Below are 16,419 nucleotides of genomic sequence, written 5' to 3'. Positions count from 1 at the left end.
ATCTGCAGACATCCTGCTCGAAATGTAAGCAGCAACCTGCCGTTTTTACCATGCAAACTGCCCGTCCTTCCCAGCTGTGCACCAAGAAAGCACCATCCAGATGTTTAATGAGGCCCAAAAATGTGGTGCCCTGAAGCAACATTACACAATCCAGAAATCCCTAAGGAGCTGCAGCACAGGCCAGCTGCACAGACTGGGCCACCAGGCAGATTTTCCCATGCTGTTGCATGTGCTCTTTATCTCATTCATTAACCAAGTTAATAGTGGCTAAGACTACACCCCAGATGTCCTTCTGGCCTTAAAAACTTGCTTGCCCTCAAGGAAATGCAATGCCTAAGTGGCTTATGGCACGTATGGGACGTGAACAATGAGCCAAAGCTATGAAGAGCTTGCACATTTCCAAGAATTCACAAAATAGATCTCTGCTTTTAAATAAGCTCTGTTCCGGTTCAGGAAAGTAAGTGTTTAGCAAGGATGGCACATAACAGAGCAACGGATATAATAAAAATGTATCATTCATTGATACAGGGATTATGCCAGACAGAGCCATTGCTGTTCAAAAGTCTTAGTTTTCTGTAATCTATTTCTGTGGTGTTACCACTGCAGCAAATTTGCAATTCTGTAAAAAACTGGTATTTATGAACAAAGACCATTTGATATTGTGCCTTTAGAAAAATACATCTTAAGCACAATTTATTCCTGAATTATTTTTTTGGTAATAGAAATTATTCTGTAGTCTCATTTTTTATACATACTCCCCAATACGTTTGGGAAATTTCCCAAAACATGCTAAAGATAGCACTATGGTTTTCTGCATCACTGCTAAAAATCAAAGCATTCATGTGCAGAATAAAGAGAAATTTCTTTCTGTATAAGCATTTTCCCTCTGTTGCCTCAATCCAGTCTCTTGATAATCAGCAACTACAGAAAAGAACTATAACAATCAAATGGGAGTTTGCACTTACAGAAAATCATGCTATTTATTACACGAGTTATTCAGATGGAGAAAGCTATTTGGAAACCTATCAGTAAAGGAAAGAAACTGCTATTTCAGAAAGCTGAAATTTTATTAATAGAGAGTCTAAAGAGTCTAGAGAAAAATATGATCCGTTTGGAACTGGTTTGATCTTCTCAGAAACAGGAAAGAGTAAATGTGGGGATTTAAGGATCTTTTCCTGCATTAAAAAACATTACTCTTTTCAGCTGATATTTTAGCAAACTATCTTTGGTACTTTTTATTTTGGAAGGTCATATTTGGGTTTCCATAGCACAGTTGACTTGGGGAACCTCCGGTAAGTGACAGTTCATTCACCCATACTACACATAGTCTCCAGACTGTAACTGTTCAGACTTTACCAGCAGAAAGACCAAGGCAGAGGCTATGAAATGACAAATTATGGTCATTTCCATGATGAGGGGCTCCAACTCCCATTTCCTCAACCCACCGCTTTGCTTGCAGAGATGGGGTTGAATACCCGATTCCCAGACCTATTACTTCTCTCCTGCACTGAATTTTGGTATTACATTTGTTGGTTGCCTGAAGTGGACTGAAATAACAAATAGAATCCAGCAGGCCATGGAGACCTCTCACACCATAGTTTTCTTTCTTTTTCATCCCAATGCCTGAACTCCAGCAAGCAGCTGGTTCAGGACACCCACCGGTGTGCCTGCTCCACAGCCAGGCAGGGGATTTTGCAAAGCCTCCCCGGGACGGCCAGACACTGGGAGGACCCGCCTGGCTCAGCCCCACTCCATCAGGGCTCGTCCCGGCCGCAGGGGACCCAGGGCTAAGGGCAGAAGGGAGTGATGCATCCCTCCATCCCCCCATTCCTCCATCCCTCCAGCCCTCCCTCCTCCATCCCTCCCTCCATCCTCCCTCCTTCTATCCTCCATCCTCCCTCCCTCCTCCATCCTTCATCACTCCTTCTATCCTCCCTCCCTCCATCACTCCCTCTCTCCATCCCTCCACCCTCCCTCCCTCCTCCATCCCTCCCTCTCTCCTCCATCTATCCCTTCCTCTATCCTCCCTCTCTCCATCCCTCCCCCCTCCATCCTCCCTCCCTACTCCATCCCTCCCCCCGCCCTCCCGCCCGGCTCCGCCCGGCAGCGGGACCGCGGGTTTCCATGGCAGCGCAAACAAGAGCCGGGCCGAGCCCGCAGTTGGGCCGAGCTGCACCACGGACGCGGCTGAGCACGGCCCCGGCCCCAGGGGCCCGCAGCCCCCGCAGAGGAGCCCGCCGGAGCTCTCCTGGTGAGCCAGCCAAGGGGTGAGGGCATAACGAGCCGCTCCGGCTCCGCTTTCGCCATCAGACGCTGTGCCTCGCCCGGCCAGCGGAGCCGCTGCGTGTGTCGCCGGGGAGTCACCCCCGCTGTCCCGTCCCGTCCCCCCCCACACACACACTCCGGGTGCCCGGGGGGTCCGCGCTTGGGCTGGGGGGTCCCGGGGAGCATCACGGCGCCAGTGCCCCGGGCGTACAAAGCCGGTTTCTTTGGCTGTGTAACTCCGCCGCTCTGCCTGCTCACTCCGCCACATCCTTTCCTGCGCAGCTGCCCGAGGGTAGCGAAAAGCACTAACAAACCTCTCGGTAAATTAAACCCATGAACGCCTTATCGACCGATTCACATGCTACTGGCCGTTAGGATGTAGCTGCTGAATTATTAAAATGTCAAGAGGCGGTGAAAGATGTGCCAAATGATTCTAGCAACAAAGCAATTTTTATTTGCATTATTGAGCTTAATAATTACAATTAGCCCAACTAGCACTTCTCTAGATTTAGGCATTATTTCTAAAGTGATGTGCAAACAATCTATTAAAAAAAAAATCCCAACAACCTCAAAGAAATAATACCTTAGAAAATGAATATTTATAAGTTAATTTTAGAAACAGATTCCTATACTTCCTTAAAATTGTACTATAAAGCACTTTTATCTCAGAGGGTTGCCGTGACAATTATTTTCCACATGCCAGTATCCTCTGCCTGGTCCTGCTTTTCAGCCCCATTCCCCATAGCAGGAATTTAAACGAATCACATGAACAAGACAACTTTTACGAGAACTGGTTTAGGTTACAGAAGTCAAGGTGTGCGCTAAGAGGGCTGAACCGCTGGATCTTTGCTGCTAGTGCTCTGCATATTTCACAAAATGTATTCAACTGAACACTGCAGGTGTTTGACTGCCTTCCTATCCCTGCCCTGATGGGGTTTGCTCCAAAACCCACATCATCATCAGGGGTTATGTTGTTCCAGGATGTAGATGAGGGACCCCTTGAGAAAAATATGCCATTAAGTTACACAGAGTTCAGAGAGGTGTGAAATCTAAGCAACCAGTCAAAGAGGCTTTTGGAAAAGGTACTTCAAGAACTGAAAATGAAAGAGAAAACATTTGGGATGTATTCAAACAGCCTAAATTCTACCTCAGCCTCTGTGTCTCATCAACAGTGAAAGTTTGATGCCTCCAAAGAATAAGATACTAATTGGGCAGCTGCAGGAGTGCAGCCAATAGGAAACACAAAGCACCAAAGACGTATGTGGAAATTAGGCCAGATGAGTTTAGCTCAAAATACATTAAAACTGGAGGCTGTTCAGAGTAAAAAAATGATGCTCTAAAATAGCCTTAAAACTAGTGCAAGCGGAAGAGGATATTTTCTGCTGTGTCTCATACCAGTGCAAATCAGGAATGGTCCCAGCAGCAGAACTGCGTCAATTGAACTAATACCTCACCGGACCCAGCTTGCTGCCTTTGTTGATTAAACGATAACTTTAACAATGCTCTATCTGTTCTTTGTAAGTGAGATCATTACAATTATGCCTTTTCCCCTAGGACCCATAGCAAAGACTACAAAAAGAGTCTTGATTCAAAGAAACCAAACCCCTAACTTTCAACTAAACGCTGTTTAGTTTGCCAGCCTAAAATTAAACAGTGGAGTTCCCTACAGCAAGTCTGTGCTGTTAAACAATCCTTCAGCCTTATTGCGAGAAACCCACAGTGCTGAAGTAATTGCTGGTAAGAGCTTTAGGGAGTAAAAATATTGCTTGTGAACCAGCAATAAGAGGATGAAAAAGTATGGGTGTGGATCAGGACTGGAGATGTGGGTGGAACAAGAAGCAAGGGAGCTGAGTTGCTTGTCATCTCCAAACTTTTGTCTTTGCTTTCCCAATCAGTGTGTGTGTAAGGATGACTGTGTTTTAGACAGCTTTCACACGAGCCAGGGTTGAACATCTCGAATATGGGGTCAGAACACAAATATTTTCCAGCTTACTGAAGCTTTTTGTTAATTCCTACAGACCCAAAAGGCTCAGTGGTTAAGATCCAGCAAGCCCTGAGGCCCATCACTGCTGTAAAACCTACTGCATCAGTGACTGACAGATCCCAGCTGATTGACTTGTCTATGGTCTTCCCTGGGCCAGGATCAAAGATGCCATCTCCACATAGAGAGTCAACACCTAGAAGTCTCTCTTCCAAATCTGGAACGCAAACCCAGCTTGTGCTGTCAGGTAAGGTCACAACGCTCCAGCAGCCTTTTGTTGTTAGGTCAAAGAGGTCTGTATTCAGACTTTTCGGCCCATGATCAGATGAGGCAGGTAAAACAGCTCCAGACTTACTAAATCCCCAGCTGAAATCCTGAGCTGATCAGCAGATACGATCAAGTGACATAAACAATACAGAGGTCTCAGTTATATCACTGGCTTCTTATAAACCAAATCCAGCTCCCCGCTCTTGATTCAGTGTTGTCAGACATCTGCAGCTGTGAGCACAGCTGCCCACCCTTCAGGCATGACGCAGCAGATCAGAGTCCCTTTGCAACGGGTCCTCATATTCTGCCTTGTGTCTTCTACACCCTCATCCTTTTTTTTTTTTTTTTTGTTTTTTCTTCTTTGCAGAAAGCCCAGAAGAGGATGAAGAAAACTCAATGAAAAATCCATTTACAATCCCTCCAGATATTCGCTCGATAAGGGAGGAGGAAAGAAGAAAGGTTAAGGCGGTATGTATACATGCTTTAGGCCAATGTATACACAAGCAGTTCACTAGGGGAGGCAACCAACGAATATAATACTAAAATTCAGTGCACAAGAGAAATGATAGCTGCCAAGTTCAGCTCAAGTTCCCCCAGATCAGCGTCAAGTCCACCAAAATCCATGACAAGCGATTAACTTTACCAAGAGCAGATCTGAGCACGGGCTTGCTGGTTGCTAGTGCAAAATCTGGATATTGTCTTTGTTTATTTAGTTCAGGGTAGATTGACCACTCATTCCTGTTCCTGGAGAATATACCTGCCAGTGCTGTTAGCACCGATTTCTACATAAAGCTTTGGTGTAAGATCTCTTGCTTTCCACTTCAAAAGGTTTGGCTTTCTGTTTGAGGAGCTGTGTTCCAACGTTCGATGTGACCAATGAAACGGATGCCTAGGAAAAAGGATGACATGAGTTTCATGCCTTCAGTTTCTCTCTATAAGATAGGGAATTACAACCCACCAGACTGAGGAACTAGTTCTCAGGAATGTCCCCCTCTCCTTATTTCTGCAGTGGACTTCCCTTAGGGCATGTAATCCAAAGGGGCTGGGAAGTCATGGGGAGGTTGTCACATCTCTGAGAGGACTGATTGTTGCATGTGGTTGCAGAAGCCAGGCAGTAGTGTGAAAGCAAGAGATCTTTGCTTCTAAATCACAAAAGGAGGGCTCCAAACAAGCTTAAGCAAACCTCCTCACCTCACAATGATGACTGATGTAGTCTGGTTTTCACTTGGGTTGAAGGTCACTATGGAAGTATGGGGAAGGACTTAGGAAGGAGTGCACTAAGGATGTCTGCTGAGTAATGTCCTCAGCCTAACTGAAGCTCAAACTGTGCAGAGGGCAACGAATGACACTTCAGCCCATGTGAAAGCATTGAGCATGAACAACCTGCTACTCTCCAGAAAGCTCTGGAGTGGGTTTGAATAGATCCCTTCGATCTGACCTTGAAGGTTTACACACTTTTGTGGAAGCTGGACTGAGTTGGTACTGAGCATGGGCTGTCCTGTTGCTCCCTTTTACTTGAAGGACGAATGTCTGAAAATTTGCATTCTCTCCCAGGAATAATCCAGGAAGGAAAAAATGAGGACACTGAGTAGGTACAAACTGGCACAGCTGGTGGCCGGATGCAGAATACAAATCAACAAACTAACGAGAACAAATGCTAAGAAATTGTTTCAGTTGCCTCAAGAGAAAGTATCATTGGGGTTAGTCAGATAAACCAGACAAACATGCATCAGCAGGGTATCAGTAGCCTGCAAATTTCTAGACTCTGAATAACAAATCACGTCTTAAAAAAACACAGCAAAAAAAGCACATAACCAAGCTGTCCACATAACTGACTTCTCATAGGAACGTGAAAGGATGAAGACCAGGAAAATCCATGAGAAAATTACTTACTCCACTAAAATAAAAGCAAAGCAAAAAGGGTTCAGGAAAGCTCTGCAAAAGGAGGAAGAGGAGGTCAGAAAACAAGTAACAAATGAAGAGAGACTGAAAACTCTTCAGCAGAGTCTTTCGTGGAAGATGGCCTTTAATAAAGGTAAGGAAGAGTTACTGTCTTTGTAGTGGTGCTGCTCAGTTGAGTAAGAGCCTAAAGCAAAAACCAAAGAGGGAATGGGAGTAGCAGGTAGCTCTAGCTGATGTCGGCGAGCTCCTGCAGACACAACAGTTCCCTGCTGCATCTTGCCAGCCTCTGGGTGGCTGGGTCATTTCCACCTCATGCATTTACACAGGGAGCACGCGCCACCCCCACCGCAGTAGCCTGGGTTCCACCATCCGCATGAAGTGGAGCTGGGAGCTCTTGGGATCAGCTGGGAGTCAGCTGAGAGTTTGCAGAATCTTGTGTCATGTGGACATTTCTACTAAGCTGACCTTAAAGTTGGATTTTAGCGGGTGTGGGTCTAAATGTTTTGCCTCTGACATGAGGAGTAGCTTTGCCATTAATGTCTAGAGGACATTGACCTTTGTAAGGACCAGATTCTCCACTCCATTCTACCTGGTTTTACTCCATGAAAGCCCATATGAAATTGATCCTAAACAAGGTCAAAACTATAATAAAATAATCAGTACTGCTGGCTCCAATGCTAATCACATTTATGCTCATGGCAGCCTATATATTCACTCTGTTTTGCCTTGGCCATATTTCCCCTCTAGTCTGATCAACTTTATATCCTGTTTCAGAGTACCCATTAGAAAAGGAGACCTTCCGTGACTACATAAATGACAGAAGAGAGATATTTTTACTAGAGGTACTTGGCTTTAAGAATGTTGCTTTATATTCATTTAACTACTCTTCCCTGTGTTGCTCTGTTTTGGGTTTTTTCCCCCTGAGATCCATTGCCTAGAGGTGATACCAACCAGACCTCATAAACTGATTGTCCAAGCACTATGTTAAAGACATTGACAGTCCATAGCCCAGCAATCCCCAGCCCAGAAAGGAAGGAACACAGGTTATTCGCACCATCCAGCAGCAGCCGTACAGCTGTTTAATTTGTGAGATGCACAGACATACCGATCTTTTGGCTCCTGGTGCCCTATACATAAATTCTAGCCGGGAGCCATTCTGGACTCAAAATAAGGGAGCTGTGCTGGAGCATCCTCGTTATTCACCTCTATTCTTGTGCTGTAACACGACTGAATGAGTCTTTGCTAGCCAGAGTTAATGCAGTGGTGGGACTTCTGGATTCTGTCTTTGATTTCACTGCTTCTTTGCTATGTCACTTCTGAAATGTCTCCTGGCCTCTATGTACCTAGTTTGCACTAAGACACATACCTCGGTTTGAAATCCTTACCCTCTCCGCCCACAGCTATAAGGTAATAAGGTAACCAAGAACAAAGCTAAACCAACACAGCTTTAAAACCAACCAACCGACGTGACCATGTTGCCTTTTGGGTTTGTTTCAGTATGCCATAGCAATAAAGCGGGATGAGATTCAAAGGATGGAGGACATAGCAAAGGACGAGGAAAGAAAACTGGAAAAGGCTGAATACTACCTGGAGAAGGATGCTGCCATGTTTGACGAGTTCCTGAAGGAGAACCATAAAAACTCTGTTCAAGCCCTGAAAATGTAATGGGAATTGAAGGAACCACCCGTTGAGCTCTTTTGCTTGACCCCCGGGGGTTTTGGCTAGCAGATGTTCTGTGCCTGAGTTTGCCCAGAGTTACAGCCCCGGTGGCAGTTTCTCCCCACACATTCAGTGAAAGAGAGGAAGGAGAATAGCTGGGGAATCCCCTCACTGCAAAAGCCCTTGATTTGGCTGCAACAAGGAACCTGCTGCTGACCCCACCGCTTCCCTTCTCACATCACCCTTACGAGAGGGAGATGCTTCTGCCCAGCCCCTCACAGCCGGAACAATTCCCTCAGGGGAGCGAGTTGAGCACCAAAAGGTATTACAAGGGCAGAGCAGCAACTGATGCTCATCAGCAGCCAAATTAGGGAGGCCTTAACCTGGAAGCGTGGCTGGGACCCCCTACTGTCCTTGCCTTCAGGCAGGAGCCAGGCTCACCTGGGATACATCTACAAGAGAGATTTCTAGTGCTCCCACACACACCTTTCTCTCCGTTTTATATGCACCTCAATCCACTACACACTTACTGCTAAATTGTTTTATAGCTTATGTTTATGGATTTTTCCCTAGAAACGAAAAAGAAACCACAACAAAGACAAAGAAAATAAGAGAGATCCAAATGATCACTTCCCAAATAGAGAACCTCCAAAGGTAACGGTTGCACACTATTGCTGTCGAGCCTTTAACAGCCCCTACCGTGCTATACCTTCAGCCCTTGGGGAAAACGGCAATCAGGGAAAAAGATTTCTAAAAATGTTCAATTTTAAGACTCAAAATGTTTCAGCTTTTGTTTTCCAGATGCTGTTTAAACCAACTCAACTAGTTGTTAATGATATTTTTGAAATTATGAATATTCCAAAATTAAATGCCTAGTCTCAGGTTAAAAACAAAACAAAACTAAGTAATGCACTTTAATGGGGAAAGATGAAAAAAATAATTTGTAATTCCAAGATTTCTCATTCATTTGCAAATAAAAATTCCCAGAGTAGCAAGCCCAGTGCCATAACAAGGGTCTGACCACAGAGATGTGACCAGACAGCTTCCATGTGAAGAACCACAGGGGCAGGTTCCCACTTGTCTTTGCATGTCCCAGGAGACATGTGCCCTCTTGTCCCTTCTCTGGGTGAAACTGAATATCAAGAGTTAGAAAGAACTTGTTCAAACAGGGGCTCTCCTCCCTGCTAACAAACTTTGTCCACTTCTCTCAAACCCAGTGATATTGCCAAGTTGAAGAATACCCTGCAGGAATACAGGACGTACAGGGACTTCCTCTATCAGCTGTCTCCAAAGGAGTGGCAGGAGAAACACAGAACAAAGGAAAAGGATTTGAAGGCAGCATCCAAAGCTACTGAAGAAAGCACCTTGCCTCCCACCACCGCAGAGCAGGGTGAGTGCCAGGGAAGGGCTGCCCCCTCCTCACTGGGATGGTCCCCCCGTCTCGGTGTACATCTCTTCTTGCCTCCAGGTCTGACAGCCAGGACAAATGCTGCCGCTCTCCATAGCGCTAGTTACATAGATGTGCCAAGTTCCCTGCTGTCTTCAGAAAGTCTGGATTTCAGGTCGTTACCTGAGATCAAGCCACAGCACAGAAATTTCCTGAAGCCTCTACTGACAAGGAAACTGTAAGTACAAGACACTGCAAACAACAGACTTAAGTAGTGTAGAAAGCACCCACCTGACTGGGAGCCAGTACAGCGGAAACCTCCTCACCACCTTCGCTGTGAGCATACTGAGCTCTGGTCTTACTGGAACAAATCAAAATACCAGCAGAAAGCCATCAGGTGTGCAAGTCAGTACCTACGTACCCACTCCAACAGAGCTCCATCCTCAAATCCTCTGCTGAGAGCCTGGCCCACAGAACCTGGGCCTTGAGGTAACCCCAGGAGGAACTGTAGACCTCGGGCGCATGTCCTGGAGCAAAGTTTCTGTGTGGCCTATTTGTGGCTAAGATGCTGGTTCCCACTGTGGGTCACAGCTGCCACGCAGATAGCTCCCTGCTGCTCTGTGATTAAAGAAAGTCCAAGGTCGCTGTAGACCACATTGCATTGAGCATCTACCCTCAGTAAGAGCCTTCAGGCGGTGGGTGCTGGGATGCAGGTGGCCACTGCTGTAATGCAGGCAGGGCCAGCCTGAGAAGAGGAGAGGCAGGCAGGAGCATGAGCAATGGCTTGGAAGAGCAAAGCGTGAGGATCTGGTGAGTCTCCTGATGGCTATCAATAGAGTCTGAAGTAAGCCATTGCTTGCAGGGCCATCTCCTCTGCCTTGGAGCATTGCAGGTGCCAGGTTCTCCCATGCAGGGCTGCCCCGTGCCACCCCTCATGAAGCCACTGCAGTTACTGGGCTGCTGCCACGTGGCAGGGACAATGCAGACATGAGTGTGGCTGGCACTAAGATGATACAAATGGAGGGGTTTTCCCCCCTCCGTGGCACAGGGTGACAGGTGCAAGTGAAGGTGATGAGCAGGTTCTGCTGCCAATATCTGTCAGGCACCTCTTGCCTTGCCCTTCCAGCTCTTGTGCTGGCTTGTCCCTGGGGCTGGCAAGGAAGGAAAAGGCTGCACTGCTGGGTAATGGTACGGGCTGCGCAGAGCAAGAAGCACTCAACAGTCTTTCTCCCAGGGCAGGTAAAAACTGCAGACTCTCGTGGTGGCTACACCATGTCATCTGGGGGCAATACCATGTCCTACACAGAGCACAAGGCTTTCTCTACACTTGCTGTGCTGCTGCCTGAGCCTTTTTAATAAGGCTTTTACCTCTGCCTTCTCATGGCCCAAGAGCCAAAGCCTCCCATCGAGTTTAAAGCCATTTGGATGAACACCCTTGTTTAGGGCTCACATGTCATGTCCCCACGCCGCTGGCCAGCAGAGCCCAGAGCAGCTCAAGGGGCAGCTTGCTTGGGGGCAAACACAGCCCCCACACTGCATGTTTGTGTGACCCCCGGCTCCTACTGACCCCCACGTAGCCCACGGCCACGGGCACCAAACGTGTGAATATGCAAGGGACTGTTCAGGGGCCAACAGCAAACGACAACAGTGTTCACAGCTCAGTAGCAAGGTCTCCTTGGAGCTGTCATTTCTCTAAGGGCCTGACACACAAATTGCTTTTTCAGAAGTCCACTGGAGGATGCAGAAAGCGAAACCTGCTCAGATGAAGATGAGGTCAGGAGTCTTGTGTTGATATAATTACACTTTCTGTTTGTCCCGTGTCATTTATTGATGTTACTAATTTCTCTAACCTTCTAACCATTCATTTTGGTACTGAGGAGTTACTGTAGCCACTAATTATAAATGCATGTTTATAAATTCGTAAACGTTCATGTTTTAGCAACATGTATTGTAAACAACTTAGTTTAACTTTCCAAAAAATGTACTATCTTCTCAAAGCTTGCCATCCCCCAGCCAGGTATGACATCATATAATGGGAGATTTTGAAATTCGTGAAGTTACTACGTCTGAAATTGAAGTTTTCCCACTCACAATTGTTTACACCGCTGTTTACTCCCCAAAACGCAACTTGGTTTGGGTGTGAGCTACTGAGGCTGAGTAAAGATGTGCACATGGCAGGAGGTGGGAGACATCTGCTCATGGGAGAGCAATTGAACAGCCAGGACTGGGTCACACCAGCTTCCATGTAGTTCAATGGAACAGAAGCTAGAGGAGAACAAAACCTCACTGCATGTGTTTTCAGCTCCAGGGGCCTGAGCTGTATTTTACTGATCCCCAACAACTGCTGTCTATTTTCGCGGAGATGGAGGAAGAGAACTTGTCTTTCATCCAAAATTCCAAGGAGATTGAGGAAAGTTTGGACAAGATCCAACACACTTTCATCACCACACATGAAAGCACGTAAGCGTGATCCCACAAGTGGTGGGAAGGGGTCCCTATGCCCCAGCTTTCAAACGCAGGTGACCCCTTTTCCCCACACTAGCACCTCACCATCAGGCTGCATGCTGCAGACCACGAGTAATGCTGTTCACACAGCACACAGCAAAGAGCCTCTGTCTCATACCTTAGAGCCCAGCTGCAGCCCATCGAACTCGGCATCTTGGGAGCTCCTAGGGAAGTGTCCCATCTATGTAATTTAGGAAAAAGGACTTCAGCTTGGGACTAGTTCCTTCGTCCTCAAGGCACAGGCTGGGGAACTAATGCATTTAGCATCCTGGAGGGGACATAAGCCTGAAATACTGTGTCATTCTCATAAAGAAAGATCAAAGGAAGAAAGAAGGCAGGTGCTGGAGTGATCCAGACTAGCACCTATTTCAACTCAGTGCAAACCCTTCCTAGAGGAAACCAGCAGGGAACCCAAGTGTAATTGCAATATAGTATTTCAATGACAGGCAGACACACGTATTCCCATTTGAAGTGTAGCTTATCCCCTTGCGAAAGTTTTTAAAGGTAATCTACTTCTCCAACTATCTTATTAAAAAAATCTTCCATGTTTAGCTGTGCTACATCTCCCTCCCCCCCACCACCAGCACAGTCACTATTATACCAGAAAAATCCCCAGTTCCCTCTGCTCCCAGAGCTGTGGGTCCAAGTTCCCCAGAAATGGCATGGTGTGACCTCCATCTGCCGGCAGCAGGGATGGTCCCAGGCCAGAGAGCAGCAAAGGAGTCGTGCGCTCCACAGATGCCCTTTTGAAATACCTCCTTTCCTTTCTGGCCTAGGGAGAAGAAGTTAGCAGAGCTGAAACAGCAGGTAGCTGCCCTCAAATCCTCCATCACCAAGGAAGAAGAGAAAATAGCAGAGCTGGAGCTCAAAGTTCGCCTCTTTTACCCACGAGAATCTGAAACTGATGTCCAGGTACCTCCTGAGATCAAGGCAAGGGGGGTCAGCATGCTTAGCAATGGTTCCTCTCCACAGCCATACCCATCCTGGGAAAAATGCAAACAGTGGGTTGCACTTGGGAGGGACCAGCACTATGTCTCAGCAATGGAGCTGGAGCAAGGGCAGGTTTGGAGCACCGCTGGGGCAGCAAACTGGGGCAAATGCATCTGCTCCATGCAGCTGGTATGAGGTGGGACCAGGGCTCGCTGAGGCAACCAGGCAAGCTGCAACCTGTCCCAGGCCACAGCAAAGCCAGGAAGGTGAGACCAGCAGCAGACTGGTGCAGTGCAGCCATCTATCCCAGACACTGGTACCAAGCAGGCTGGAAGAGAAGCAATTTGGTCTTGTGGAGGGAATTAAAGTGTACTGATCTCCACTGATTTTGTAGGATTGTTGTGGTTCTTCTGGGCAGAACCCAGCCATGCCTCTCACCATATCTCCTCTCATGTCTAGGACCAAATACTCACAAGCCTGAACAAGAAGGTGCTGGAAGTCTATTGCCACTGCACTGGAGAAAGCGAGGCAAACCTGCAGACACTGCAGATGCTAATGGTGATAGAAAAACAGCTCTATGATTTACTGGACAACCTGGAGAAAATCCCACCAGAAAAGTTAGAACAGGCTCAGAAAGCCAAAAAAAAGGAATGGAGGATAAGGTAAGACAAGACCCTCTTCTGGAAATGGGGCCTCTATTTTTAAACGTTGACAGGCAAAAGCAAAGCTGCTGAAAAAGCTAAATTTGTCAGACCAACCTGTGAAAATGTAACAGTAGATTGAAACCCATGTGACCTATCCATTCCATTTTACCTCTGTAAAAGTTTCGCATTCACAGTACTTGCATCTCCCCATCAGTGAGCAGCAGCCCACAGCTGCATTGGGAAAGACCCGAAAGCTACATTAGAAAAGGGCAAAATCTGGAATAATAATAATAAAAAATCCAAAAACAAAACCACAAACAAAACCAGATTCAATGGTGCAAATAATCATTTGTAAGATGACAATTTGCAGTAACAATATTTAACTGATTAATTACAAAATCTCTCCTCTGTAGTTAGTTAACACACTCAAATCTGACATGCCCTGGTATTTTGTCAGGCTTCAAGAAGTACATAAGGGCATTTGTCAACAACACCAGCTTTCAAATGGTTCTTCTACAAAATTCCCAAGTTGTATTATTAAATTAAATAGTAGTCAATTAACACAATTCCAAGATGACACACATTCCTTTTGGCTCAGCTACACACATGAAATTTCCCCTTCCAAATAGCAAAGGTGCAGCTGGACAGCTGTATCTGGCCTATCCTCCAGTGAATCAGATCCAGCAGATAAAAAAAAAAAGAAGAATAAAATAGGGTGAGGATTTAAAGCCAGAACAGTGACATTTCCTTCCCACTTACTCTTTCTCTTCATCTTTCTTCACCTTTGTAGTAGAAAGGGTGTGATGCTTTTTCCTAATGTCCTGTGAACAGTTTTGCACTCAACTTAAAAAATGAAATAAGACACACATCTATTCTACTCTGGGACAGAGGGGGAAGGAATCTGCCCCTCCCAAATAAAAAGCAAAACCAACCAACTGAAAAAAACACCTTCAAAGAGAATTTACAATTTTCCTGAAGATCACAAGGTTAAGAATTAATTTCCTCTCTGCTGCAACGTTCCATAGCTTGAGCCCATTTCTGTTCCAGCACTTCATTTCCATAGGAAATGGGAGCCATTTAACAGTACTGACCTCTACTGTGCCCACTTAGGTGAAGCACAGCTCCATGGATGCGAAACCCTCCTACTCACATCTGTGTATTGACAGGCTTGGTTGCACTGGTGAGAACTTAGACACAAGCATCATTCACCCACAAAGTGGTGAGCATCCTGGTCAGCTGTAGAGCATAAGTCACCTGCCGAAGGTGGTACAGAGCGTCTCTGGAACAGTGAACAACTGTCTGACATCTCCATTTGCAAAGGTTGACATGTTTTCTCCACCCCTCACTCCAGTGAGAGTGTTTCCCTCCTACCACCTTCACAGCAACAAAATCCAGCATCAGCTATACCCAAATCCCTGTGCTCTGGTAGTGTTAGGTGGAAGATGCAACTTTAGACGTTGATGCTGTGTGCCAAAAGCATAATCAGTGTAGCGGCACACTGCATTTAACCCATCCTTTATTTGCTCCCTTCAAAAGGCTCAGAGAGGAAAAGCTGAGGCAACAGAAGCAGCATCAGGAGGAAAAATTGCAAAGGATTCTGGACAGATCACAGGCAACTATTAAAAAGAAGGTAAGTGCAGTAATTCATCTCAACAGCCTGCTGCAGAGAGGCTGGGGGTACTTGAACATCAAGTTTTTAAGGGAAGAGTGTTACCAGGGGCCCTGCATAGCTGGGTGGGGGTGGCACCCGTACTCAGGTGTAGCCCAGTTTACAAGACTGATGCAACTTGAGCAACTGCTGGGAGGTCAGTTATACTGCAGGTTACGGCAGCTCAGTGTCCCTCCATCATCCCCCATCCTTCCATCTTGACCGCATGGTCCTTCCCATTACTTGCCAGTTTCCTCAGTAAGCTCATTTCCACTTGTTAACCCAGCGGTATTAAAAAAAGCATGAAAAACAGCAAACGAGGAACTGGGCAGCAGCAGCAAGACACTCCCACCACCAGCAGCAAGGCCCTAGATCAGCTCGGCCATACCATCAAACCATACCTTTTTTGGCACACCCTGCATTACGCCAAACGGAGCTTTGGCCCCCCCGGAGCAGGGCTCCTGGCAGGAGGCTCGCCGGCACCCAGCAGCCCTGGCTGCATGGTTCAGACACGCCACCCAGCACCGCACTGATGCACGTGCCTCTTCTTCCTCTGTAGAGCAACAGGAGGCTGGGGCCTCGTTCCAACCCCCCTGCCACAAAAGAGGAGAAAAACCACAGCCAAGAAGAAATGGATAAGGAGAAGGAAGAACACTTGTATTATTTCACTTGACAGCACAGACTTAACCACAGCATGTAGGGCTGATGCTGCTCTAAAAAGTTTTTCATAGATCTACGTTCCATTCATCTTTGTTCAGTTGATGAACCCACGGTACCATGAAATTCCCTTCTCCTACCCTAAGATCCCAGGGAAAGTTGCTGTGTCAGGCAACCCCTTTTCCCCCCTCATTGGTCTTTTGCCTAAGAAAATAAATTAAAATTCTCTTATTTTGCTTCTAAGGCTCCTGCTAGCAACGATGTTTTTCTCATTCAGTTTTTGATGCAAGTATCACTACCCCTACAAACCTGACTAGGGAGATCTATCGCAGTCCTGGGTAACAATGCACAACTAAACCAGGCACCTGCAGACATACCATAATCACAAATCTGATGAAGGACTACGAAAACCAAAGGCTACACCTTAATGCAAAGGATGAGTTTCATGATAGACTTCACCCCACTACTGTGGAAAAGGCACAACTGAAGGAAATACACAAGCTCTGCAGCAATCAAGCTGCTAACAATTAGTTTTATGTCAGATTCATCCATATAAAGAAAAATACCCAGTGAC

At 46.4% G+C, this 16,419-nt stretch overlaps 1 protein-coding gene across 2 annotated transcripts; it reads left to right on the top strand.

Annotated features, from left to right (window-relative positions):
- Positions 1–2,144: 2,144 nt before the first annotated feature.
- On the top strand, positions 2,145–16,182 carry CFAP100 (cilia and flagella associated protein 100). Of its 2 annotated transcripts, XM_056338689.1 has the most exons (15): positions 2,145–2,251; positions 4,284–4,493; positions 4,881–4,981; positions 6,359–6,548; positions 7,190–7,257; positions 7,913–8,076; positions 8,648–8,728; positions 9,292–9,464; positions 9,543–9,699; positions 11,186–11,234; positions 11,764–11,921; positions 12,743–12,878; positions 13,356–13,558; positions 15,077–15,170; positions 15,748–16,182. In XM_056338689.1, exons 2-15 carry the CDS (start codon positions 4,388–4,390, stop codon positions 15,859–15,861), a joined length of 1,794 nt encoding a protein of 597 aa, XP_056194664.1. In that variant the 5' UTR covers positions 2,145–2,251; positions 4,284–4,387; the 3' UTR covers positions 15,862–16,182. The 2 variants fall into 2 exon arrangements, with proteins under 2 accessions (XP_056194664.1, XP_056194663.1); XM_056338688.1 differs by having other exon boundaries at positions 9,292–9,699.
- The last annotated feature ends 237 nt before the right edge of the window (positions 16,183–16,419 follow it).

This window comes from Falco biarmicus, chromosome 4, assembly GCF_023638135.1.
Source record: "Falco biarmicus isolate bFalBia1 chromosome 4, bFalBia1.pri, whole genome shotgun sequence".
In the NCBI taxonomy this organism is placed as follows: Eukaryota; Metazoa; Chordata; class Aves; order Falconiformes; family Falconidae; genus Falco; species Falco biarmicus.
The sequence above is the reverse complement of the archived record's forward strand: the minus strand, read 5'-3'. Positions and strand labels throughout refer to the sequence as shown.

Excerpts from the sequence above, each read along its gene's own strand:
- CFAP100 (XM_056338688.1), top strand. The coding sequence starts at position 4,388 with ATGGTCTTCCCTGGGCCAGGATCAAAGATGCCATCTCCACATAGAGAG. Across the intron at positions 8,077-8,647 it reads TCTGTTCAAGCCCTGAAAAT|AAACGAAAAAGAAACCACAA; the intron begins GTAATGGGAATT and ends ATTTTTCCCTAG. Across the intron at positions 11,922-12,742 it reads ATCACCACACATGAAAGCAC|GGAGAAGAAGTTAGCAGAGC; the intron begins GTAAGCGTGATC and ends TTTCTGGCCTAG.